Source organism: Syngnathus leptorhynchus, chromosome 12, assembly GCF_054491065.1.
Source record: "Syngnathus leptorhynchus isolate UIUO chromosome 12, UIUO_Slep, whole genome shotgun sequence".
Lineage (NCBI taxonomy): Eukaryota > Metazoa > Chordata > Actinopteri > Syngnathiformes > Syngnathidae > Syngnathus > Syngnathus leptorhynchus.
The window spans coordinates 1,356,612-1,384,035 of record NC_141206.1 but is presented as its reverse complement, the minus strand read 5'-3'; the positions used below and the strand labels follow the sequence as shown (position 1 = coordinate 1,384,035).

Here is a 27,424-nt window from a genome sequence, read left to right as displayed (position 1 = left end):
TAATTCACGAGCTTCACAGAAGGGTCTCCTGAGGAGCAATTGTGTAGACAGAGAAGAGCAGTGGGGAGAGTACAAACACCTGGGGGGCGCCAGTGCTGGTGGTCCGGGTGTCGGATGTGATGGTCCCCAGTTTCACCTGCTGTCTCCTGTTTGAGACTGGAGCTGGTGATCCACTGACAGGTGGAGGCAGCCACCGCGAGCTGGATGAGCTTCTGGTGGAGGATTTCGGGAGAGATGGTGTTGAACGCCGATGGTGTTGACCACCGAGCTGACGTCCACAAACAGGCATACGTTCCTGGGGTATCTAGGTGGCACAGGATGTAGTGCAGTCCCATGTTGACCGCATCATCCACCTACCTGTTTGTCTGGTAGGCAAACTGCAGGGAGTCGAGCAAGGACCAAACGTGTAGTTTTTGGAGTACACACACTCGCACACGTATCATATTTATATTATTTATACATTATTTTCTGTATGTCATTTATACTACCGTATATTTCGGACTAAAAGTTGCTCCGGAGTATAGGTCGCATTTTGGGGGCAAATATATTTGTCAAAATCCAACACCAAAAACAGACATGAACGAGCAACAACAGGCTAAACGATACGGTATGCTAACGTGACATAAACACAAACAAAGAAATGAGAACGGGCCTGACGTAACATTCAGTTATTCTAATAACTATTACATAAATAACACGTTTATAAAACCATCTGTGTCGCTCCAATTCATTAAATCCATTGATCGTCCTTTATGTAAACAATGCCGCGCATGCGCCGCATATGCTGACATCAGACCCGTTGTAAGTTGCATTTCTAATTATTCCACAGACCCATATAACGATATAGAAAGTATATTTCAAATAACTATCATATTAAAACAATGTTATCAAACCATCTGTGTCACTCCAAATCATTAAATCCATCGATCAAATTCCTCATTCTTTTTGTCAACAACCCCGCGCGTGCGCTGCAGAGATCTAGTATATAACTATATTGTAGCGTTATCAAAGTACCAGGAAAGACGTGGGTTTGGTAAACGGCTCTTTATTTAACAAAACAAGAGTTCAACGAGCCAACAACTACTGAACTTCCAGCCACGGAGGTGGAAGAGAGATCCATAGAATAGAACCGGGCGTGCGTAAAAGCCATGATAGTTTTTCAAACCTTCTGTTGTCACTCCAAATCATTAAATCCTTCAAGCTCTTCGTCCTTCGTGTCACTTACAAACAAAGCCGCTATGATGCCAGTAGTACGTGGGGCCCTTCGTTATCTTTGTCATCCCGTGATCAAATCTTTGTCCTTTAAGTAAACAACCGCTGTGCCGCTGATGTCACAGCAAATTACAGCAATCCCTTGTATATCGCGGTCCGTTTATCCCGTTTTTTTTTTTCTTTAGAAAATCTTTGAAAAAATTTACATATAAGTCACTCAGTATAAGTCTCTCCCCCCCCACCTAAACTAAAAAAAAACGCGATTTATGGTCTGAAAATTACGGTAATAAGATTCAAGAGAGATTCAAGAGTTTTTATTCGCCATGTTTGAGCGTGCCAAACAAGGAATTTGACTTCGGTACATCACAGCCTCTGTTCAACATTTAGGTGACTAACAACACATATACAACAAATAACAAATATTCTCAAACATCCCCTGATCTTAAACTCCCAGGAGGGCAAGAAAAAACTCAAAACTCCAACTATGGGAAATGAGAAACCTTGAGAAGAGACCACAGATGGGAGGGTCCCTCCTCCAGGATGACCAGGCTGCAATGGATGAAGAGAGGACACATAGTACAAACAGTGTAGACAATTCACAAAAGGTGTGGAGAGCAGGATGTTATTGCACAGCATTGACTCTGAGACTCTAAGAGTGGAATGAGTTCATCAGCGCAACAGCCTGGGGGAAGAAGCTGTCTCTTTGTCTGCTGGTTTTGGCGTACAGAGCTCTATAACGCCGTCCGGAGGGGAGTAGTTCAAACAGACTGCAACCTGGGTGAGAAGGGTCTATAGAGATGTTTCTTGCACGTTTCCTGGTCCTGGACAGGTACAAGTCTTGGATAGATGGGAGGTTGATTCCAATTATCTTTTCTGCAGTCCTGATTGTCTGTTGCAGTCTGTGCTTGTCTTGTTTGGAGGCCGATCCAAACCAGATAGTGATGGAGGTGCAGAGGACAGACTGGATGATGGCAGTGTAAAAGGTCTTCAGCAGCTCCCGCGGCAGGTTGAACTTCTTGAGCTGTTTCAGGAAGTACAGCCTCTGTTGGGCCTTCTTCCGGACAGAGTCAATGTCGCCGGTCCATTTCAGGTCCCGAGAGATTGTGGTTCCCAGGAACTTGAAGGTGTCTGTGGAGAGAATAGCATTACTGCGGATAGTGAGGGGTGAAAGTGGTGAAGGGTCTCGCCTGAATTCCACTTTTATCTCCACGGTCTTGAGCGGGTTCAGCTCCAGGTGGTTTTGGCCGCACCAGTGGACCAGCCGCTCCACCTCCTGTCTGTACGCAGTCTCATCACCGTCCCGGATCGGTCCGATGAGAGTGGTGTCGTTCGTCTGCATACTTCAGGAGTTTCACAGGAGAGTCACCTGAGGAGAAATCGTTGGTGTCGAGAGAGAAGAGCATTGGGGAGAGGACGCACCCCTGAGGGGCACCAATATTGGTGGTCTGGGTGTCAGATGTGATGCTCCCCAGCCTCACACGCTGGTGATCCACTGACAGGTGGAGGCAGGCACAGAGAGCTGGATGAGGTTCTTTTGGAGGATGTCAGGAGCGATGGTGTTGAACGCCGAGCTGAAGTCCACAAACAGGATCCTGGCGTACGTTCCTGGGGTGTCCAGGTGGTGCAGGATGTAGTGTTGTACCATGTAGATTGCATCATCCAGCGACCTGTTTGTCCAGTAGGAAAACTAGAGGAGGTCAAGCAGGGGGCCCGTGACATCCTTCAGGTGGTTCAGCACTAACCTCTCAAAAGATTTCATGACCACAGATGTCAGAGCGACAGGTCTATAGTCATTCAAACCTGTGATGGTGGAGCTCTTGAAGCACGAGGGCACCTCACACAGCTCCAGGGAACGGTTGAAGATCGGTGCAAAGGTGGCTGCCAGCTGCTCAGCACATACTTGAAAGCAGTCTGGGCCCGGTGCCTTCCTGATCTTTTGTCTCCGGAACATCTAGCGCACTTCCTCCTCGCGGATCTGGAGTGCGGGCACGGCCTCTGCAGGAAAGAGAGTTGCTGACAGCGGTGATGAAAGTGTGGACAGAGCAGTTGTGGGGGGAGGTGAGTCTGTAGATTGGGCTGCAGGAGGTCCTGTTGTTTGGGAGGGCCGATCGAACCTGCAGTAGAACCTGTTTAGCTGATTAGCAAGCCTTGGGCTCTCCATAGGACGGGGGGTTCGTTTCTTGAAGCCCGTGATGCTCTGCAGACCTATTCACACTGTTGAGGGATCAGAATTGGCAGAGAGGTGTCTCTCCAGGCTCTCCCCGAAACACCACCTGGCTTTCCTGACCCCTCGGTTCAGTGTGTTTCTGGTCTGGTTGAACAGGTCCCGGTCGCCGCTCCAGTAGGCCTCCTCCTTGACTCTGCGCAGCCTCCTGAGGTTCGGTGTAAACCAAGGTTTGTCATTGTTGTATATGCAGAAGGTCTTAGTCTGCACACACAGATCCTCACAAAAACTGATGTATGATGTGTCAGTGTGATCATGCAGGTCTGAATAGCAGCTTCAAAAACTCCTCAATCGGTGCAGTCAAAGCAGGCTTGGAGGTCCTGCCTTGACTTCACTGTCCATTTCCTCACGGTCCTCACCACAGGCTTAGACGTTTTTAGTTTCTGACTGTAGGCCGGAATCAGATGAACTAGATAATGGTCCAAGAGTCCTAAAGCTGCACGAGCCACAGAGTGGTATGCATTCTTAATTACGGTGTAGCAGTGGTCCAGTGTCTGTGCGCCTCTGGTGGGACACGTTATGTGCTGTCTGTATCTGGGGAGTTCGTGTGCTAGGTTTGCCCTTTTAAGATCACCCAGAACAATGATTAGTGAATTTGGTAGAAGTTTCCCCATGTCTGTCACCTGGTCAGACAGCATCTGCGTCGCTTCATTCCCTCGTGCGTGTGGTGGAATGTAAACAGCCGCCATGACGATCGAGGAGAACTCCCGTGGTGAATAGAACGGCCGGCAGTTCATGAAAAGTGTTTCTAGGAGAGGGCTGCAAGACTCTTTCAACACCGTGACATCCGTACACCAAAGTTCATTAATATAGAAATATAGACCACCTCCCTTTGATTTTCCGGAGATCTCCGCGCTGCGATCTGCTCGCATTAGCCGAAACCCAGCTAACTCCACGCGTGGTGTGGGGTGCGTCCGCTGAGCCACGTTTCCACAAAGCACAGCGTGGCGGATCTGCTGAAGTCCGTGTTCCTTGAAGTGAGGAGCAGCAGTTCGTCCATCTTGTTCGCCAGGGAGCGGACATTTGCCAGATGAATTGATGGTAGGGCAGAATGGAACCCTCTCTGCCTCAGCTTTATGAGGGCTCCGGCTCATTTTCCGCGTCGTCATCGTGCTAGCTTGTATAGCACCACCGCTCCGGCTAAAATCTCCGACAAACAGTCTGAATCAGAGAGAACAGGAGAGAAAATTCCAGAAGAAGACTGTCCGATGTTTAACAGCGCTTTTCTAGTAAAAGTGATCCGGGATGGACAGCAGAGGACACAAAACACAAAATAAGATAAAGGGAAATGTGCTTTCAGCGGTTTGCAAACATATTTTTTAAGGTTGTGTGAAACATATAATCATATCAATATAATATCTAGTATTGGAGTGCTTGTGTGGATTGGTGGGGGGTGAGGAATGTGCAGGCACACTGCATGAACTTGTTTTCTTCTAAGAGTTATGGAACAGGGAGGCCCAGGAAGGGAGTACCAGACAGGGAGTACGGGATGGCACGGGACGAAGGGAGTACCGGACGATAACACCTCAAGGTCGGTGAGGAACGAGAACAAAGAACAACACCACGTCCAGGTGGTTGGGCTTCGAGAGGAAAAAACCAACCCCCTGACCAGAGTGATAACACCTCGACGGGGAGGAGATGACCATCGACCAATCATCACACAATATTTTGCATGCTTTAATATTCATATTGTGTTTCTTTAAAACTGGGCAACCCGGAAGAATGTGTCGTCTTTTGGTGGTCACAAAAACGCACGAGTTTTAGTGTGAGGGACCCGGGACCCAGGCCTGTATTAGTGCGCTTTGTTAGGAATAAACAATTGGTAAATTTGGTCTGATTGATCTACTGGTCTTCTCTTTGACAGAACGAACTCGCAAAATTGTTAGGTGCGCCAGTGTCTGGATTGGGACATAGAAACTTGTGTTAAGTGTTGATCGCAATTTGGAGTCAGATCAATAGCTAAAATCCGTATCCTAACAAAGACAAAGAAACAGAGAGCGACTCACCGTGGCTGCCATCCGCGGCGCCATCATGACGTCAATATTAATATAGTATTTACATGTTTGAAACTATTATTTCATGTTCTAATGATAACATATGCACGTATATGGTTTAATGTACATTTATTGAGACAAAAAAAATTGTGTATGTTAAAAATGATAAAGTGACTGCGGATTTTCACTTATCCTGTGTGGTCTTGGAACCAATTATCCGCGATAAATGAGGGATTACTGCACTTCCATTTTGTAATAGAATAGATAATAGAAACAGAAAATAGAAAATTAACAACCAAATTAGACACTGCATACCAGCAGTTATTCTTCTGATTTCCTTGTCTCAACCTTCTATATGAGCTGATTGGCATACACTTCTTCTAATTTCCATTCCAACGCATCTAGTATTTTATATCAATTCATAACCATTGTTTGAAAATTTACAATGAGCGGGAGAGCGCGCTCCAATCACCCTCTGCCTCACTCCACCATTACCTATTGTTTATGTCCAACTTACTGAATGCAAGGTCGTTTTTGTTCTATTAAGGAAAGCGAACACTGACACAAAAATCAAGCTTACGCAAAAAGATTTGAATTTCATCCGGGCAGTCCTTACAATTTTATAGCTCTGCTAACTCTCAGTACGATTCTAAGAAGGCTGTTGGCTTTTTCGGCCTCTTCGCGCAACTGCTGCCATACTGCTTATATCAGCGTCCTTTCCTGCAAACGTCATTTGAACCACCTCTTTCAACATTGGTGATAACAATAACCTTATTTGTTAGTCTCGAGATGGTTCATGTTTTCTCCTCTCCTGATTATGAACTCACTGATGATGATGCCTTGTAAGGTTTTGTTCTCTTTCAACATGATCAGAGCTACTGTTCCTTGCTGCCCAATGTATGTATAGAAACATTCCCCCTTCTGTAGATTGTCCTTGTCCAAAAATGTGTACGAATCTCTCATGCAAGCCACTGAACACTGTTACACTAGTGTTTAACGATTATCTCAGAACAAAATTATTCATGTGCATGATCTCAATATTTGCAAACCAAACAGATTGTGTATGTGAACATTTATGTACTTTAATAAATGAAGTGACCATATTAGTTTTGAGACTTTTTGACTCTATATTCACATTGTCAATATTAGCATTATAGCTCAATAGCATCAAGGTTATGTGACCTATTGACCCCATAAATTGTAGGATGAAAGACCCACATGGGCTGGTTGAGATACTCCTCTTGTAATTACATTCCAATGCTTCTCATACAAGACTGTCTCAGAAAATTTGAATAATGTGATAAATGTGTATGTATTGTGTTTATTTTCTGTAATGCAATTAAAAAAAAGTTATACATCCTGGATTCATTACAAATCAACTGAAATATTGCAAGCCTTTTATAATTTTAATATTGAAGCTATAACCTTTTGTTGTAACTATAACCTTTTGTTATAGCTCAAAATGTTCTTGTGTTTCAAGTACATGGGCCAGACGTGCCGTCAAAGAGGCCGGGGGGGTCTGGCACCGTGACATACAGCTTAAGAAAACTCAAATATCCTATCTCAAAATATTAGAATATTATGAAAAAGTATACTAGTAGGGTATACATTGATGCAGTAATCTGTGCAAAAGGATTCCCAATCAAGTACTGAGTGCATTAATGGACATTTTCAAATGTTTGATTTTGGTTTGGTGTTATAAATCTTTATTTTTTACTTGGTCTGAGAAAATATAATGTTTTGAGATAGGATATTTGAGTTTTCTTTTTCGCACACTACACCGCTTTTCACTCGCTCTCTTTTGCCGTGTTTACATTGTAGCGCACTGCTCTGCTTTCCCTTCGCTCTTTTTTTTACCGCAAAGCGTAAAATATGGGCACACTTGAAATTCAGGAGCGGCTGGTTTAACCGTGTGAATGATGCCTGGCTTGAGTGTCGTCCTTTCATGGATGTTATGCTGCAATCGACGAGGGTCGGAAGTAGAATTTATCCGACTTCCTAAGTGAATTGGACGAGAACACCCCTTTGAACTGGGGGCTGAGGTGTGGCAGCTGATCCGTCAGGAGCGAGTCCAATTTCCCTGTAGTAGGAGGAGCTCGAATCTCGTGACGCACCGTTAGAGCAGACGTGGCAACGCATGACGTCATCAAAGTGAGTCTGTGTTAATGGGAAATCGAGCTGATCTTCTCCGAGGTGAGTACAAAGGCTGTTTATGTTGCAATATGAATTTATATACACGTTATCTCCAACGACACTTGTTTCCCTTATCAGTTAAGGCTTAGCTCAAAACAAACCGTACGAACATCTTTAGTACTGGACTTTCCTTCTGCTTTGTCACGAACAGCCGTGTACACGTGTAATGTTATAGCTCTCGCTCTCTATGCACACGCACACACACACACACACACACACACACACACACACACACACACACACACACACACACACACACACACACACACACACACACACACACACACACACACACACACACACACACACACACACACACACACACACACACACACACGTACATAAATGGTTCAATTGCATTCGCTAATGAAATTGTGTTCATAACAACAACAACAACAACAACAAAAGTGTTCTTCAAAGTGTAAACAGCGGTGCTAATTGGACCCTGCTCATAGAACACTAAATGCCCAGTGAAATAAACGGATGTTGTGCTAGATTTGGTTTCCCCTGCCGCGGGACCGCGCACGCCTTGTTTGGAAAGCGAAAAACCGATGACCTAGGGCAGGCAGGCATGTCCAAAGTCCGGCCCGCGGGTCAATTGCGGCCCGTGGTCAAATTTCATCAGGCCTGCAGCCTCTGTGATAAAATCTTTAGTATGTGGCCCGCCGCCATTGTTGACCAGCGCTTTAATACACACGTACCAAAGCTATTTTATATTTATGCCGCAGAAATGTAATCTCGCGCAACCCGGCGTGATTTCACAGCGAGAACATGACTCCAGCTGTCCTGCTATGCGGAGCATGCGCAAGTCAAATGCGGAAATAAACCCGTTGTAAAAAGGGTACGCGCGAACCGGCTGCGTGAACCCTGTGGGAAATGTTCATGAGGCGAAAATAATTTTAAACTCATGTAAATTTAAGGTATTTCATACAGTTTGTTCAATGTTATCGTATTTTATGTATTACTTATAACTCCTGTTTAAAATGTTCATGAGGCGAAAATAATTTTAAACTCAAGTAAATTTAAGGTATTTCATACAGTTTGTTCAATGTTATCGGACTCTTCAGATATGAATGAAAGGCAGAATTTGTGTTTTTAGAGTTGTTCACATCTGCCTGAGTGGCTTATATTTGGTTATTTTGTCATTTAAAAAATAAAGACAATTGGGAGAATGAAATTTCTTTTATAACAGTGTTTATTTGGATGAAATTGTAGTTAAAACAAAATGTCCGAAAAAACTACTGGACCCCAGGCCCCTTCACTTTATCAAATCTGGCCCTCCTTGCAAAAACTTTGGACCCCCCTCCCCTAGGGCGTCGTACGACGTCAGCACGATGTTTTCAATAAAAACATGAACTCACGTTTGCATCAGTCAATTTTAACTGTGTGAAGGCGAAGGCCTTCACACTTATGTTATTCTACTCCATTCACTTTATTATTATTAGTGTGAAGGTGAAGACGTTCAAACTATTGTTATTCCTGTCCTTTATTAGTGTGAAGGTGAAGACGTTCACACTATTGTTAGTGTGAAGGTGAAGACCTTCACACGATTGTTATTCCTGTCCTTTATTATTAGTGTGAAGGTGAAGACCTTCACACGATTGTTATTCCTGTCCTTTATTATTAGTGTGAAGGTGAAGACCTTCACCCTATTGTTATTCCTGTCCTTTATTAGTGTGAAGGTGAAGACCTTCACCCTATTGTTATTCCTGTCCTTTATTAGTGTGAAGGTGAAGACCTTCACACTATTGTTATTCCTGTCCTTTATTGGTGTGAAGGTGAAGACACTTCACACTATTGTTATTACGGGACTCAAACTCACGACGTTGAGGGTGAAGTCTGATGCTCTACCTACTGAGCTAAACAGTGACTTACTATTCATGCGGTGGAATGATGGTATGGTAAATTAATTATGATGATGATGAAGAATATAAATGATAAAAATGATGTGTTAAAATTAAATGAACGGCCAAGTGAGATTCGAACCCACTCAGCAAAATGACTCAGGTTGAATGTGCCATTCTCTACTTACTGAGCTAAACAGTGACTTACTGTTCATGCGGTGGAATGATGCTATTAAATGAGAAATAAAAATGGTAAATTATGATGAATGATGTTGAATAAAATAAATTGGTAAAATTATGTGTTAAAATTAGTAAGATTAAAAAAACATGATTAAAAAAGTTGATGTTGAAAAAGTTGCCCATGCACAACAATGAGGTTAGAAGTTTGATGCTCTACCTACTGAACTAAACAGTGTCCGACTATTAAAGTGCTGGAATTTGCTTAATGAAGGGAAAAATGGTAGAAGCCCGCTAATGTGTAATGACAACCCGCCCAATGTAAATGGTAAATTAATGATGATAAATGATGTTGAATAAAATAAATTGGTAAAATGATGCTGAAAAAATAAATTGGGAAACAATGTGTTAAAATGAAATGTTAAGAAATAAAATGAAATAAATGTAAATGAGTTAGGGAAAGAAATCATGATAAAAGTTGTATGGACAAAGTTGCTCAGTGCGGGACTCGAACTCACGCATAGAGGGTGGAAGTCTGATGCTCTACCTACTGAGCTAAACAGTGACTTACTAATAATGGGGCGGAATAATAATGCCTTCACACTAATCATGAAAAATGTAAGTTGAAAACCAAAATTTAGGAGAATTTGGCGTGAATTTCAAAATTTGAAATTTGGAATTGTTGGTAACTTAAAAGTTGTGGAATAGGTAGGTATGAACAGTTGAAAGTTGGAACGGGTTGAATCGATAAAAAAAATGTAGAAGTTAGAGCAAATGTTAAATCCCCATTGAGAATGAATGGGAACTAGAATTTGCAATTTGTGGAGAAATTGCGTGTGAAGGCGAAGACACTTCACACTATTGTGGGTCTCGAAATAATGATTAAATGAAATAAAAATGGCAAATTAATTATGATGATGATGGTGAATAAAATAAATTATTAAAATGATGTGTTAAAATTAAATAAATAAATAAAAAATAACGGCCAAGTGAAATTCGATTCCACTTGGGAAAGTGGCTCGTGTTGAATGTGCCATTCTCTACTTACTGAGCTAAACAGTGACTTACTATTGAAGTGGCCCGGAGAAAACCCACACGGACACGAGGAGAACAGGCAAACTCCACACAGGGAGGGCCGGAGGTGGAATCGAACCCACACCCCCCTAACTGTGAGGTGGATGTGCTATCCAGTGCGCCACCGAGCCACCCTCAAGACAATATTGTTTGACCAAAAGAAGGACAGACATTACATCATTTATTTATGTATTGGTACCCAATACTGTAAATCAGTGCACAAATCATTTATTTACAAAAACACCGTTTTAAATGGGGGGGGGGGGCATATTCTCACGGGGCTGCCGTAAGGATGTGTTCCCCCCTGTAATTTGGGCTAGGAATGAGGGAACCTGTTCAAATTTGCCACACAACCCGAACAGACCCTCAGGAAGACAGAAAAAAAACAGTTGGGGTCCCGGACTCACCGTTCTCAAAATAAGGGGGGAAACATTTCCTCACGGTAGCCCCGAGAGGATGTATTCCGCCCCTGTAACTTGGGCTAGGAATGAGGGAACCTGCTCAAATTCGCCACACAACCCAAACAGACCCTCAGGAAGACAGAAAAAAAAAAAACAGTTGGGGCCCAGGACTCACTGTTCTCAAAATATGGGGAGGCACAAATTCTCACGGGTTGACATTTTTGATAGAGTTCCTGTTTCAATTTTTGTCCCCACCACCTGTCATTTTGCTTGGGACAAAAGGAGCCTTCTCAATTATTCATTCAAATCAATTCACTCAAATCATTCTCATTATGAAAGATTTGTTCACAAAAGTGTGTGGCTTTTTCTTAAATGAACACGTTTGACATTGCTATAGTGTCAGCTTTTAATTATATTGCGCTGCCATATTAAAGCAAATTAATAAATGCAACAATATTAATTTCCTTTGAAAATACCTGAGTAATTAAACGGATGGATGCATCTTTGCATCGAGGTTTGTGAAAAGAGCTCACGTAATTATAGCGTTGCTTTTGGTGAAGTGAATGTGTCCGTTTGTACGACTGGTCTTTGAATGCACCCCGCTTCAACGGCAGAACGCGAATGAATTTAAAGATATCAAATGAGAATAATCCTTTCTAAAAATTAAAATTGACTGGCGCAAACGTGAGTTCTTCATGTTTTTATTGAAAACAACATCGGTTTGTCGCTTTCCAAACAAGGCGTGCGCGCTCCCGCGGCAGGGGGAACAAAATCTCACAGGGGAACCAAATCTAGCACAACACCGGAACGCGACAATTTTTCAACACATCTCGGTAGTTGTGTCATTGTAATTCCCATGCGGGAGCGTGCATGCGTTGGGTGACAGCAGTGATGATGAGATTACTTGCCTGTTGACATTTTAAGAAACGAATAACTCACATTGATGTTTTCGGATTTCCAATTTTATTAAAAAGGTTTTGAAAATAAGTGTTTCTATTCAACGATAGCTGTGTGGAAAAGCAAAAGACACACAGTACACCCCGTCCCGTTCGGCAGTTTACGTGAGGTGCGTTCAATGACCAGTCACACAATATGACTTCTCATATAGCCAACGAAATAATACTAATAATACTCATTCAATACTCCAAACTGCAACACCGAGTACGTGAGCACATTGAAGCAAGCACGTGAATTTTATAACAGTAATTTGATTGATTGATTGAAACTTTATTGATCCCGGGGGTGGGGAAATGCAGGCCCTAGCAGTATTCATACCACAGAGCTGTGACAATGAGCAAGCTCAAACAAATAAACAAGCAAATGTAAGCCTTTGGCAAAATTGTTTTCCGATAGATAGAGTTGGTAGTTTTTTCTACAGAACAATCACAACAGCAGGTTAATTGAATGTCAAACTATGGTTTACGAGTACTATTTGCATTTATTTTGTTCCACAAAAGATTCTGCTCCTCTTAAGGTTAAGGAAATGATGGAAGAGAGTGGAATTGAGACTACGCCTCCATCCAGCCCGACACCACCAATAAGTGCAGCTGCTTCAGTCATCCCTCCTCCAATGACCATCGGTAGGACATTTGTATTGATTCTAGTCCAGAGGTCTTTTACCAAAAGGGAATCATCTTTCCATCTAAATTTCTCGCACTGCTCGGGGGCAATCCCCACGCTATCAGCATGTATTTATGCGCCGTTCTACTGTCACCTATAAACCCGTGAAGTAGTGCATTTGTATAAGGTGAAGACTGTTGCGTTTGTTCAAGATGTCCGTCGTTGAACAAGGTAAACAAAGTTGTGGAGTAATAGTTGGTTCTTTATTTGCAAGATCTTGGGTTGTTTTACGGCAGTCAGTACACAATACTCTTCAGGAGATGAAACAAAGTCAGACTCTATATCAGAAGGTTTTATACTGTCCGCAAGCAGAAATATGGAAGGGAAGAAAAGGGAGGGGAAAAGAAGGAAAAACATACCCTCATAAGGCCGACATTTGTTCTGTTATCACCTGAATGTCTTATCTACTGGATGTTTTGTATCTGTGTCATGACGTTAATGAGCTGTGCCTTATGTGTAATGGAAAAGTTACCAAGCTGTGTGTGCCGTGTCTGTGCTCTGATGGAGCAACTATGTTTGTATAAATTAATAAGAGTATTTAGACATTGCTGTTGCTCCCTTTTCAAGAGCAAAGTGGAGAGGGATCTCTGTACTGTTTATTACTCGTTCCTTGTCATTTATCATTATCAATCATTAAATCTATGCCGCTGAGACTGCCGGCTGTTATAAAAGCCAGGTGTGCTGCAACAAATAACCAGTGGTGTGTTGTTCATTTGTTTTTGTTTTTATTGTTCATATATTTTTTTCCTCAGAATTGTGTGATTCTGTATTTTTTCTCTTGGTTTGTGTAAACAAGTAACTTACTGATGACCACATTTTTTCTTGGTTTCTTTTAGTATTTCTTTAAGGCAGAAAGTTTCCATTTGTGTGTCTGTGATCTGCTTATTTTCTACAAAATTATACAACTAAAGTCAAAAGTCAAAGTCTGCGTTATTGTCAATTTCTTCACGTTGAGACACACAAAGAGATCGAAATTACGTTTCCCACCGTCCCACGGTGACTAGACACATTACACAACACATACAAGCAAATAGCACAAATAGTAAAAACGAATAGACGAGCGATGAATAAGTAATAAGCAAATAACCCAATAAATAAACAATAAATAAATAAATGGACAAATAAGAAGAGCAAAATGGAGCAAGCGTGCATACAGCAGACAGCCAGAATATAGCGCTAAAGAACAGGACGTTATGCAGCCGAGGGGGGAGAGAATTCAGGATCCTGACAGCTTGGAGCACCAAGCTGTTGGCGAGTCTGGTGGTGCGGGAGTGCAGGAATCTGTACCTCTTCCCAGAGGGCAGAAGATCAAACAAAGAGTGAGCGGGGTGACTCATCACACACAATCGCAGTCGCCTTGCGGGAGAGACGGGAGGTGTAAATGTCCTTCAGGGAGGGGAGTGAAGCCCCAATGATCTTACTAGCCGTGTTCACTATGCGCTGCAGGGCCTTCATGTTGTATTCAGTGCAGCCACCACCCCACACAGCGATACAACTGGAGCGGACGCTCTCAATGGTGCCACGGTAGAATGTGGTCATGATGGCAGGAGGACCACTTGCTCACCTGAGTCTCCGCAGAAAGTACAGGCAGCGCTGAGCTTTCTTCGCCAGCGACGCAACGTTGATGGTCCAGGAGAGGTCCTCACTGATGTGCACCCCCAGGAATCTGGTGCTGCTCACCCTCTCCATCACAGCACCGTCGATGGTCAGCGGCAGGTGTTGGGTTTGACCCTTCCAGAAGTCAACAACACTCTCCTTGGTCTTGCTGACGTTCAGCTGCAGGTTGAATGGCCTTAGAGACTGCAAATTTTAACCAATAGCTATATGGACTCATTTACTCTCTTTTTAAAGACTGCCTGAGCTGTCATTTTGGGGAGTACTTTCTTTGCAATAAGGCCCGTAAATGTGAAATTGTTACGTAAAATACAAAAAGTGTTTATTAGTAATGGCTAAAAGATGACCAGCATTTGACAAAAAGTATCATTAAGGTTTAATATTTGTGTTTCAGCTCCATCAGGTCATCCCATCGCTGCAGGCACTAGCTCAATCAATGCTTCTTCCCTTCCTGCTTTTAGCAGCCCCGTGACTCCACCTTCCATATTTCCTTCTACATCTTCACTTGGCAGCCCCTTCAGCACCAATACTTCGGTCTCCGTGCCTCCCCTGACCTCTTCCACAAGACCACCATCCTTTTCTTCTGGTGCACCCCCTGTTGGGCCTCCTATTTCCAATTTTTCCATGAGCGCAGGATATGACATCACACGGGGTCATGCTGGTCGAACACCACAGACACCGCTGATGCCAACTTTCTCCAGCCCATCCTCTATTCCAGGTACATAATGTGTGCAACAGCATATTTGATTCAATTACCGTAATTTTCGGACTATAAATCGCTCCGGAGTATTAGTCGCACCAGCCATAAAATGCGCAATAAAGTGAAAAAAAAAAATATATAAGTCGCACTGGAGTATAAGTCGCACTTTTGGGGCAAATTTCTTTGTCAAAATCCTACACCAAAAACAGACATGAACCAGCAACAGGCTAAACGATACGGTATGCTAACGTCACATATACACAAACGAGGAGCTGAGAACGGGCCTGACGTAACATTCAGAGTTATTCTAATAACTATTACATGAATAACATGTTTATCAAACCATCTGTGTCACTCCAATTCATTAAATCCATCGATCGTGCGTTATGTAAACAATGCCGCTATGCGCCGCATATGCTGACGTCGGACCCGTTGTAAGTTGCAATTCTAATTATTCCACAGACCCATATAACGATATATAAAGTATATTTTAAAAAACTATCATATTAAAACAATGTTATCAGACCATCACTGTCACTCCAAATCATTAAATCCATCGATCAAATTCCTCGTTCTTTATGTCAACAACGCCGCGCGTGCGCTGCAGAGATCTAGTATATAACTATATTGTAGCGTTACCAAAGTACCAGGAAAGACGTAGGTTTGGTAAACGGCTCTTTATTTAACAAAGCAAGAGTTCAACGAGCCAACAACTACTGAACTTCCAGCCACGGAGGTGGAAGAGAGCTCCATAGAATAGAACCGGGCATGCGTAAAAGCCATGTCGGAGCCCAATCCTCCGTCCCCGGACAGCCACCCGGCGGAGCGGCGGCCCCCGACTTCCATCCACGGAGGTGAAAGAAAGCTCCGTAGAGTATGACCGGGCGTGCGTAAAAGCCATGTCCGAGTCCCATCCACCGTCCCCGGACAGCCACCCGGCCGAGCGCCGGCCCCCGACTTCCATCCACGGACGCGAAAGAGAGTTCCCGTCGAGAATAATAATTTTTCAAACCTTCTGTGTCACTCCAAATCATTAAATCCTTCAAACTATTCATCCTCCGTGTCACTTACAAACAAAGCCGCTAATGATGCCGGTAGTACGTGGGGCTCTTCGTCATCCCGTGATCAAATCCTTTGCCCCTTATGGAAACAACCGCCGCGCGGCATGGGTGACGTCACTTGCAGTTCAAATGACAGTAATCCCTTGCTACATTGCGGTTGGTTTAGCGCAGTTTCACTACATCGCGGATTTTTTGAATTTTCAAAATTTGTGAAAAAAATCACATGTAAGTCGCTCCTGAGTATAAGTCGCCCCCCCCTCACTCAAACTATGACAAAAACCATGACTTATAGTCTGAAAATTACGATATCTTGCGACGATAGATGGTGTCATGGCTTTCTTTTCATCTCCAGGTGTACTGTCGAACCCTATGCTTCAGCAACCTGCCATGTCTGTGGGTTTAGACGCCAGATCCCCAATCACATTCCCTGAGGAGCAAGAGGATCCCAGAGTATCCATAGACAACAATGGCAGTGGAGGAATATGGGGCTTTTTTAAGGTAAGTGTTATCAGTATTTTCAGTCCAATACATTTAGAAGTTAATAAATGCAGTAGATTTCCAATCAACCAATCAGCCATCTGGGTCTGCTGGTGAACTTGTGATAAATATTCGGATCAATAAATCAAATAATCACCGACTACACATTGTTTACAGAAGTTTTCTTAGCAAAAATCGCCAATGTTTGAATTGCAATCACATTTACGCAAAACAGACCAACCACAATCTTAAACGTCACCGGACTGTCATTTCAGCCAATATAGCGTGACGTCTTCAAAAGTGTTAGGGAGCCGATCTGAACACCGAGTGGATGTAGTGCCTACACTGGCTTTTAAAGTGTGGCGGATAAATACAACAAAATAGTATGACAGGCAAAAAAATACTGGTATTGTTGTGATCCCGGCTTTCCAGGAAGCTTGGATTGTGCCTTGTATGCATGTGTCTCTTTGTCTATGCCATTTTAGAGGGTCCTAATGCTGTTTTCTTTGCACAAACTATAGTACAGTGGAGCCTCGGTTTTTGAACGTCCCTGTTCTCGAACAAATTGATATTCAAACAAAAAATTCGAGATTTTTTTGCTTCGGATGTTGGACGAAATTTCAGTTGTTGAACCTCGCTAGATAAGCCGAGAGGACCCGCATGCCCTACTGACTCCGTTCGTTATTACATTCTCGTTACTCTGAGGATTGCATCAACTCTAATCATGCCTCCAAAGGAAGCAAGTGGGAGCAGTAAATCTCATCATGGCGAAAAGAGGAAAGTAGTGCGCAAAATGGTTGAATTTAAAAAAGAATTAATCGCAAAGTACGAGTCCGGTGTGCGTGTGTCAGAGTTGGCGTGAATGTTTTGCATGGCAAAATCGACAATAAGCTCGATCCTGAAAAACAAAGACGCTCTTAAACGAAGTGATGTTGCGAGAGGGGTGACTGTGCTTACCAAACAACGGCCGCAGGTGCTTGAAGAAGTTGAAAAACTCTTACTAATTTTCATTAATGAGCAACAGTTAGCGGGGGATACTCTTACTGAGGGCACCATTTGTGCCAAAGCGAGACATCCCTTTGAGGACCTGGAAAACAAAGACCCTAGTCTGGTTCCTGAAGGGTTTGTTTTCAAGGCAAGCCAAGGTTCGATAAATTTAGAAAGAGAAGTGGGGTACAATCTGTGGTTCGTCATGGTGAGGCTGCAAGTTCGGACAAGGATGCTGCAGAAAAGTTTAAAGTGGAATTCGCCAGAAATTTCAAGGCTGAGGAATACCTTTCCCAGCAAGTTTTTGACAAAGGACCTACATCACCATCCATCCTACCATTCATCTTGTTCCGCTTATCCGGGGTCGGGTCGCGGGAGCAGCAGCTTTAGGAGGGACTCCCAGACTTCCCTCTCCCCAGTCACTTCATCCAGCTCATTCCGTTTCCAGGCCAGCCGAGAGACATAATCTCTCCAGCGCATCCTGGGTCGTACCCGGGATCTCCTAAGGGTGGGACATGCCCGGAACACCTCCCCAGGGAGGCGTCCAGGAGGCATTCTGATGAGATGCCTGAGCCACCTCATCTGGCTCCTCTCCACGTGGAGTAGCAGCGGCTCTACTCCGAGTCTCTCCCGGATGACCGAGCTCCTCACCCTATCTCTAAAGAAGAGCCCAGACACCCTGCGGAGGAAACTCATTTTGGCCGCTTGTATCCTGGATCAACCAAAGGTGAGGGTAGGAGCATAGATCGACCGGTAAATCGAGAGCTTTGCCTTTTGGCTCAGCTCTCTCTTCACCACAACAGACCGGTACAGAGTCCGCATTACTGCCGACGCTGCACCGATCCGCCTGTCGATCTCACGCTCCATCCTGCCCTTACTCGTGAACAAGACCCCAAGATACTTGAACCCCTCCACTTGGGGCAGGAGGTCATCCCCGATCCAGAGAGGGCATTCCACCCTTTTCCGACCGAGGCGCCAGAGGGGGCCCCCGGTGACCCGCGTCCGGGCGAGGGAAAACGAGGTCCATTTGTCTTTTTCATCATGAGGGGTCTTCTGAGCCGTGCTTTGTCTGGCCCCTCACCTAGGACCCTTTTGCCACGGGTGACCCTACCAGGGGCATGAAGCCCCAGACAACATGGCTCCTAGGATCATAGGGGCACGCAAACCCCGCCACCACGATAAGGTGACGACTCACGGAGGGGTTGACCCCGGGAGTGACCTACATCACACGGGAGGAAAAGTAGCTGCCAGGTGACAAGCCTATGAAGGACAGATTTACTTACTCTTTTGCTTTTTGGTAATGCAAGCGGCGATTGCAAAATGAAGCCGCTTCTTGTGTACCATTCTGAAAATCCTCAAGCATTCAAAGCAAATAATATTATGAAGAGTGGATTGCCAGTTATGTGGAGGTCTAATACGAAGGCTTGGCTGACCCGCCAGTATTGCACAGAGTGGGTGCATGAGGTTTTTGCCCTGACCGTGAATGCCTATTTGGTGGAGAAGAGGTTGCCGTTACAATGCCTTCTCCTAATGGATAATGCTCCTGCCCACCTTCCAGGTTTGGAGGATGACTTAACTGATGAATTTGAGTTCATCAAAATCAAGTTTCTTCCTCAGAACACCACACCCGTTGCTTAAACCCATGGACCAGCAATGAATTTCTAATTTCAAATTTTTTTACACAAAATTCCTCTTTCAATGATGGTTCGAAGTCACTAGTGACACTCAATTAACCCTTCGTGATTTTTGGAGACATTTTAATATCTACCACTGCATCACCATCGTCGACAAAGCATGGAACCAAGTTTCGTATAGGACAATGAACTCGCCATGGAGGAAATTGTGGCACGATTGCATTAATGGGAGCGAATCCAAAGGGGTTTAAAGTGTTGCTAGCACCAGCACAGCTACTGATGTTGAGGAGGGATCTCAAGAGTCTAGGCAACTCATTGATGAGATTGTTATTATGGACCAAAATCTTGGTTTGGAGATAGACAGCGATGATGTCGAGGAGCCGAGCTTACAACAGAACTCCTGCACCTTCAGGAGGAGCAGAAGAAGACGTTGGATGTCTTCTGATGACAATGAAGGATGCCCCAACTGCTGTCATAAAAGATATTTGTGCTAAATGGAATGAACTGCAGAACTTTGTCCAGGTTTATCATCCCGATAAAGCCGGAAGCACCAGAGCTATGAATGCTTTTAATGACATTGTCATTAGTCACTTCCGCAAAGTTCTTAATAGAAGGCAGAAACAAGTTACACTTGATAGGTTCTTTGCAAAAATGAAAGAACACCCAGTGGAAGAGTCTTCCCAACTGAAGAGATTAGCGAGAGACAACACCTACAGACGAGTTTCCTGATGTTTCTATGGGAGGCGACTAATAAACTTTTTTTGTTTTTGGTGAAAATACGTACTGTACGGAAGAAAATGTTTTTGCTCCACACGAACTTTGATACAGTACGTATACTGTGTTATCTTTCATTAGAATTGCTGCAGGTTTTTTTTATTTTTGAAATTAAGAAAATGTTTTTGCTGCACATGAACTTTGATACAGTATATTATCTTTCATTAGAATTTCTGCAGTTTTTTTGTTTTTGGTTTTTGAAATTAAGAAAACATTCTTGGTGTTTTCTTTCACATTATCTTTGAAATGTTGTCTTTCATTGGTTAGAATAAAAAAATTGTGCTATTTCTCCCCCACAATTAAAAAAAAAAAATCTTTTACTATTAGAATGAAACACAAGCGAGTTGCTACAGATACGGCAATACATTCCCCAGCCTATCCTACTCTATTAATTCAGTTTATTTATATTATTTATTTATACATTACCTACTCACTTATTTTTGCAGTTTATGGTGTAAAATAAGGAAAAAATGCTTTAAAAAGTTGTTTTTTGGGGGTTTTGAACGGATGAAAATGTTTTCCATTATATGTAATGGGAAAATATGATTCGGAATTCGAACAATTCACTTCTCGAACAGGTTTACTGCCCCAATCGATGTAAAACGTAATGTCCTCTGATTGGTTCATCGGGCCTACATATTACGTCTGTATATTACTTCTCTGTGTGGCGGAAGCCACACAAAACAACTTTACAGACTTGCACAAACGGTAGTATTTATCAATGGCGGCAAAAGTACATACTTAGCACAAATGATAATATTATTTACCAATGGCGGCGGAGGTATGTATTCCACTACGTCAGGGGTGTCAAACTCATTTTTGCGGGCCGCATTGTAGTCATAGCTTCTTTCGGAGGGCCATTATGATTGTCAACCCAAATAAATGTATGAGCACCTCATATTATATACAGTTAAAGCTACAAAACAAACTGACAAATAACTCCTTTTCAAATCAGACGAGTAGAAACTGGTCAAATATTTTTTAAAAACATTATTGAAAGTGAAGACAATTTGCAATTCTAGAAATGACACACGAATATGATGCACAATTTGTCTTCGCGGGCCACATAAAATGATGTGGCAGGCCGTATCTGGGCCCCCGTGCCTTGAGTTTGACACCTGTGCGCTACGTGTTGTGTCCAGTCCTTTGATGGTCTACTGTCCTGAACTACGTAAAACGTAGTGTCCTCTGATTGGTTCATCGGGTGCCTGTATATTACATCTTTGTCACACAAAACAACGTTACAGATTTGCACAAACGGTAGTATTCATTTATCAATGGCAGCGGAGGTACGTACTTTGTTCAAACAATAGTACCGTATTTTTCGGACTAAAAGTCGCTCCGGAATATAGGTCGCATTAGCCATAAAATGCACAATAGCGTGAAAAAAAAACATATGTCGCTCCGGAGTATAGGTCACATTTTGGGGGAAATTTATTCGACAAAATCCAACACCGAGAACAGACATGAACGAGCAACAACAGGCTAAATGATACGGTATGGTAACGTGACATACACAAACGAGAGGCTGAGAACGGGCCTAACATAACATTCAGAGTTATTCAAATGATTATTACATAAATAACACGTTTATCAAACCATCTGTGTCACTCCAAATCATAAAATACATCGATCATTGATCGTGTAAACAATGCCGCGTATGCGCGCCGTCGGACTCGTGATTTGCATGTCTAATTATTCCACAGACCCATATAACGATATATAAAGTATATTTCAAATAACTATCATATAGCAACAATTTTACCAAACCATCTGTCACTCCAAATCATAAAATCCATCGATCATTGATCGTGTAAACAATGCCGCGTATGCGCGCCGTCGGACTTGTGATTTGCATGTCTAATTATTCCACAGACCCATATAACAATATATAAAGTATATTTCAAATAACTATCATATAGCAACAATATTACCAAACCATCTGTCACTCCAAATCATAAAATATATCGATCATCGATCGTGTAAACAATGCCGCGTACGCGCACCGTCGGACTCGTGATTTGCACGTCTGGCGTGATGTGTGCTCGCATGCTGTCCATCACAAGCAGAGCTTGCATCCTAAATCGCATTGCTGCCCCTACTGTTGTTGTTTTTGTTTTTTTTTACATCACCACACTAAATTCTCTTCACCAGACCTGTGCTTTTTAAAAACTCAAAAAAACAGCGCTTTCCCCTCCCAGTTGTTGCGTCACGGCTAATGGTGAAATTTAAATCACCCTCGTTCAGTTTAGTTTGAAAATAACTATATTTCTTTTTCAGTTGTTTTTTTTTGTTTTGTTTATTTGTTTCATGAACTTGAATCTTGTGCTTTAAAGTGTGAATTGCTTTATTAGTTTTTTCAGTGTATTAAAAATAATATGTGAGGTGATCAACTACTAGTAAGTAATGTGTTAATGATCAAGTAAATTTTTTTGGAAAAAAAAAACACATAAGTCGCTCCGCGTTTAAGTCGCCCCCCACCCAAACTATGAAAAAAACCGCGACTTATAGTCCGAAAATTACGGTATATTGTAGCGTTAACAAAGTTGACTTCCAGTCGTGCGGCTGCGTGGACTTCCTTCCCCGGAGGTGGCACAGAGCTCCATAGAATAGGACCGGGCGTGCGTAAGAGCCATGTCCGAGCCCCATCCACCGTCCCCGGACAGCCACCCGGCCGAGCGCCGGCCTCTGACTTCAATCCACGAAAGAGAGCGAAACAGAGCTCCGTCGTGTCAGACCGGGCGTGCAAAAAAGCCATAATAGTTTTTCAAACCTTCTGTGTCACTCCAAATCATTAAATCCTTCAAACTCTTCGTCCTCCGTGTCACTTACAAACAAAGCCGCTAATAATGCCGGTAGTACGTGGGGCCCTTCATCATTTTCGTCATCTCGTGATCGAATCTTTGTCCTTTATGTAAACAACCGCCGCGCCGCTGACTTCACTTGAAATTCAAATTACAGCAATCCCATGCTACATTGCGGTTCGTTTATCGCGGTTTCCCCAGGTTTTCGGTTTCGCCCCGACCCAAACAAAGAAAAAAAACGTAACTTATCGTCCGAAAATTACGGTATTTATTTACAAATGGCGGTGGAGGTACTCCTCTACATGTTACATCCACTTGTCGGAGTGGATCTACGTAAAACGCAATGTCCTTTGATTGGTTCATCGGGTGCCTGTATATTACGTTTCTGTGGCGGAAGCCACACAAAAAACCTTTACAGATTTGCACATACAATACTACCGTAATTTCTGGACTATAAGACCCACCTGATTATAAACCGCACCAGCTAAATTTAGGGGAAAATCTTGTTAAGTTCATATTGTTGGAATTTATTTCTAATTTAACTTGAACGCGAGTTACTAATCTGACTCCAATTTGTGACCTTACCCAACTGCCACTCATCCAACAATTTGCGCGCTCGTTCTGCAATAGAAAGGTATCAGGAAGCTGGCATTTTTACACACGAGTGGATTTATTCCTAACAACCAAATCTAATACATCACCTGGGTCTCGGGTCCCTCTCAATACACCTCTGTACGTCTCTGTTCCCACCAGCAGACGTACTCTACTTCCGAGTTGCCCAGCCATTAATTATACTACACAATATGCAAATGGCACATAAACAAAGGCATTCTGTCATTATTCTATTGGCTATGTGTACACTGCATTTAACTTTAGCTTGCTCTTATTGGTCTTTCTTCTTCTGCAGAATCATTTGCTCGCTCCTCCTGGTTGTAGTTTTCCATACAGGGTCCCCTAGTTGTTATCTCCCCGCTGCCCCTGGGTCATCTTGTACTCCTTGCTGCTCCTGCGTCATTGTTTAATCTGGAACATTTCATTCGTGCACATCCTTGCCCACATATCTTGTTTTGTCTCCACCGTCACACACTCAGCACTTTACAGTTTCATACTCTCATACACAAGATGTCTAATGAACTACTTTAAGATCAAACTCTTATATTCCTTTAATCCCTCTCATAACCTCAGACCACTGAGGTCATCACTCGAATACCTTGTTTTATTGTTAAACACAAAATTTTATACCCTCCTCATGGCCTCAGGTCCCTGAGGCCACCTTCACATACTCACATCCCGGAGGGCCACAGCTGTCTCCGCCTCCTGGGGGTCCTTCTGAGGGATCATCATGTACTGGCCACCCGGAGGGAGTGGCCCCAACGTGCGTTCAATTGTCTTAACAGTTAATGATCTGATACATGGAATACAGCAACATCCGCATAACACCATAATAGCAGCAAACACAGCGATAGAAATCAGTACTGATGCAATCAAGCTTTTATATTTGCCAAAGACGTTTAACCAGTCAGAGTACCAACTGGTGTCCACACCTGAGTGCTCCTTCATTTTGTTACTTAGCGTGCGCAGACCCTCCAATGCCTTAGTGAGCCGACCGTCAGGAGACGTATTGTTGGGAATCAGAGTACAGCACTGATCCCCAAAAATACCACAGACTCCTCCTCTTTCCGCTAACACCATATCTAAACCTATTCTACTTTGGAATGCCATAAGAGACGTGGCTGCTAATTGCTCATGCACTGCCTGGAGTGCCGAGGTGGTGAAGTTCGCCAATCGTTGGACATTGTAGTGGACATAATTAATCCGGTCCACATTTTTGTTTACTGTAATGAGCAGGAAAATACTCTCCCATCCTGCCGCCACTTGATTCACCAATTTGTATTCATCAGGGACCCCTCTCGGAACTCCAATTGCATCTATGTACGTGGGGTCTCCTGCATTCAACCATTCTTGCATGTCCTTTTTCCTCCTCACAAGGAAGGGGATTCTTCCCCACCGTCCAACGCCTTCCCAATTTATTCTGGACACGTCTAATGCTGTCACACTAATTGGCATGATCAGCGTTACTAGGGCGCACTTACCTGAGGCATTGGAGGGAAGCCTATCGTACAACACTTTTGCTCCACACCACAGCCAAACATCAGCACGAGCGAGAGGGATTCCTGCTGGCAAAGACACATTTTCATTACACCATGACTCCTGGATATTTCCAATCCCAGGGCCAGTCCTTGTACCGTGGTTGATAATTGTCCAATTTATCTAACAAATCAAGCCATTGTTGAGTCCAGTTGAAAATTGTCACCCAAGCTTTCACCTGTGTCAGTTGTTTACACTTCAGATTTAGCAGTAGTTGTTGTGTCTGTGTCAGCGTCTTACCACCATCTTGCTCTGCTTCTTACCATACCGTTCCATTGCAGGACTGATACACCATCACTCGTTCTTCTTTCGCTCCATCACTTCTGAAAATAGTCAATAAACTTAAACATTTGCATCGTCGTCGTCGTTGTTCAGACACTTTCGAGTCCGACTTGGATCCAATTCTCGCCATTGTCACATTCCCTCTCTTGACCTGCCTGTTCGGGCGGTCAATCTTTAAGCCCACCATTGGCAGGCACTGTGCCCCTGTGTCCTCCATACCTTTGGCTGCTTCCTTCGGCCATCGATATTGAGGACGGCGGACCGGACTGGAGCAATCAACTTCCAATTGGATCGGCTGAACCGTATGACAAAAACCAACATCGAATGGACCCTGTGACCACAAGGTCTGTGGCATTTGATCCAGCATCGCCTGTGCAGACTCATGGTCCGTCTGTTCCCGCCCATGATGGCGGGCCAGGAAGACCAATTCAAGGTCTTACTCATCTACCATTTTTGCCATTATTCTGTAACTTTTGGTTGCGGCCGAATGCCACACATCTGAAATCTCAGTCATCATCCAGTCATGTTGTTGTGTTAATCGTTTCACCATGGGCCCCAATTGGCGGGGCTCATGGCCTGGCGACACAGCCAGTGACAGGCAAACCTTCCTCACTCATTCGATACCATTGCTCTTGCTTCGGCGACAACTATACATATGCTGCCACCCCCTCGGGGCCCACAAAGATGCATGGTGATTGTAATGTCCAATCATCTCCCTCAATTTCTTCAAAAGCATCTCTATATATCTCATCTGATTTTCATAATATAGAGTGCAATGCAATGGATCCACTGGGGGGTGGTACGGTGCCAATGCCTGGATCCATGGTTTCCACAGGAGGTACGTGGAGTAGACACCTCTCCCAAACGGAGTCTCAGGATTCAATCTCGCCCAGTAGATTCGTGCCGTTTCTGGTACTGTGGGGAGTGGTGCCATCAACCACTGACCCTGAGGTGTCACAGGCTGGGAGCATTCCAGAACCTGTCCGTCAGGAAATGTCACTGTAAGTCCCTTCTCGCCGCACAGAATCTGGGCTCTCAATGCTGACATGTCTCTGCCCATCAAGTTGATGGGTGTGTCCATTGCATGAACATATGAATGATATAGTTTCTGTCCGGTGTTTGTGATTTCCGTTTTCAATGGTCGAGTGAAGGGCAGAGTCTGAGGACGTCCTGAGAAGCCGACCAACGTTGTAACTCGTTTCGACAACGCTGTACTTGGCCGTGGCATGTTGATCGATGAATGTGTTGCTCCAGTGTCCATCAACATCTGGACCGGAGTGTCTGCCACTGTCAACCGAAGCATTGGCTCTGCCTGGCCTGTGCTTCCCGAGCTTCCCAGGCCCCACTATTCGTCCGGGCCGTACCACGGGTCGGCTTGGTAATACTGCCCATGTGGATTCGGCTGTGGCCCCGGGCGGGGCTGCTGTGGTCCACTTTGGTGTGGTGGCCCTGCTTGCTGGTTCTGCTGCTCCGCCCCTGCTGGTGGTGGGTTGCCATTACAATCTCGCGCCCAGTGATCAGGGGCCCCGCAGTTGAAGCAAGTCCCTGGAGCAAACCAATTCCGCCCCAGTCCTGGGAGGGCGCCTTAACCTCGCCCTCTGTATCCACCACGGAACCCTTGGCCTCAGCCCCGTCCAGCCCCCACTGGAGTCTGATACATCTGTTTTTGTTTAACCTTTTCTTGTTTTGCCTCACCATGCAACTTTGCCAACTGTAATTTAACCAAACTAGTCGCCAGAGCGTCAGTTTCCTTTTGATCTTTATTTGCTTTTTCCATGTAGATGCGGCAATGGTGTATCAAATGCCTCTTGAATCTCGGTTCCGGACAGACCAAATGTCCAGATCAACTCTCATGATCGCTTGCACCTCATTTGGGAGGCCGTTCAGCATCGCCGTCCTGAACATCATCTTAGCTTCAGGGTAGTTGCCTGGGTGTTTACCTGTGGTCTCAATCCACATTCATTTTAAAGATATTAATTTCATTCTTTAACATCTACATTGGTTGTTGACAAAGTACACAAATAAACAACATACTTTGTCCATGGCCAGATGCATGCAACACAGTGGCTCACCCTGCAAAGGCCAAATAGATCTTTTTAAATCAACACAATGCAGCATAATTTTGGGAGTGTTCTATATAAATTGCCAACTAATCTCTCATCTCTTCTCACAAATACCATATTGTTAAAGTTAACAAAACCGCA

General features: G+C 43.8%; 2 protein-coding genes across 6 annotated transcripts in view; one reads left to right on the top strand and one right to left on the bottom strand.

Moving 5' to 3' along the window:
• Positions 1–1,517: 1,517 nt before the first annotated feature.
• Positions 1,518–7,505, bottom strand: LOC147047778 (uncharacterized). 3 transcript variants are annotated; one of them, XM_085925685.1, is made up of 2 exons: positions 2,632–7,505; positions 1,518–2,552 (listed from the first exon to the last, which is right to left on the bottom strand). In XM_085925685.1, the coding sequence occupies exon 2, from the start codon at positions 2,549–2,551 to the stop codon at positions 1,862–1,864; it is 690 nt and encodes a 229-aa protein (XP_085781811.1). In that variant the 5' UTR covers position 2,552; positions 2,632–7,505; the 3' UTR covers positions 1,518–1,861. The 3 variants fall into 3 exon arrangements, with proteins under 3 accessions (XP_085781811.1, XP_085781810.1, XP_085781812.1); XM_085925684.1 differs by having other exon boundaries at positions 1,518–2,578; positions 2,691–7,505; XM_085925686.1 differs by having other exon boundaries at positions 1,518–2,578; positions 2,710–7,505.
• The window catches only part of prrc1 (proline-rich coiled-coil 1), a 41,189-nt gene continuing 21,095 nt past the window's right edge, over positions 7,331–27,424 (top strand). The window contains exons 1-4 of one of the 3 annotated variants that reach the window (XM_085925683.1): positions 7,331–7,623; positions 12,577–12,699; positions 14,748–15,071; positions 16,467–16,612. In XM_085925683.1, the coding sequence (XP_085781809.1) occupies positions 7,596–7,623; positions 12,577–12,699; positions 14,748–15,071; positions 16,467–16,612 (621 nt within the window). In that variant the 5' untranslated portion in view covers positions 7,331–7,595. The remainder of the gene's footprint in view (positions 7,624–12,576; positions 12,700–14,747; positions 15,072–16,466; positions 16,613–27,424) is intronic. The other 2 variants (XM_085925681.1, XM_085925682.1) reach the window with 2 other exon arrangements.

Bases quoted from the DNA above. Each gene is read 5' to 3' on its own strand.
- LOC147047778 (XM_085925685.1), bottom strand. From the start codon at position 2,551: ATGCAGACGAACGACACCACTCTCATCGGACCGATCCGGGACGGTGAT.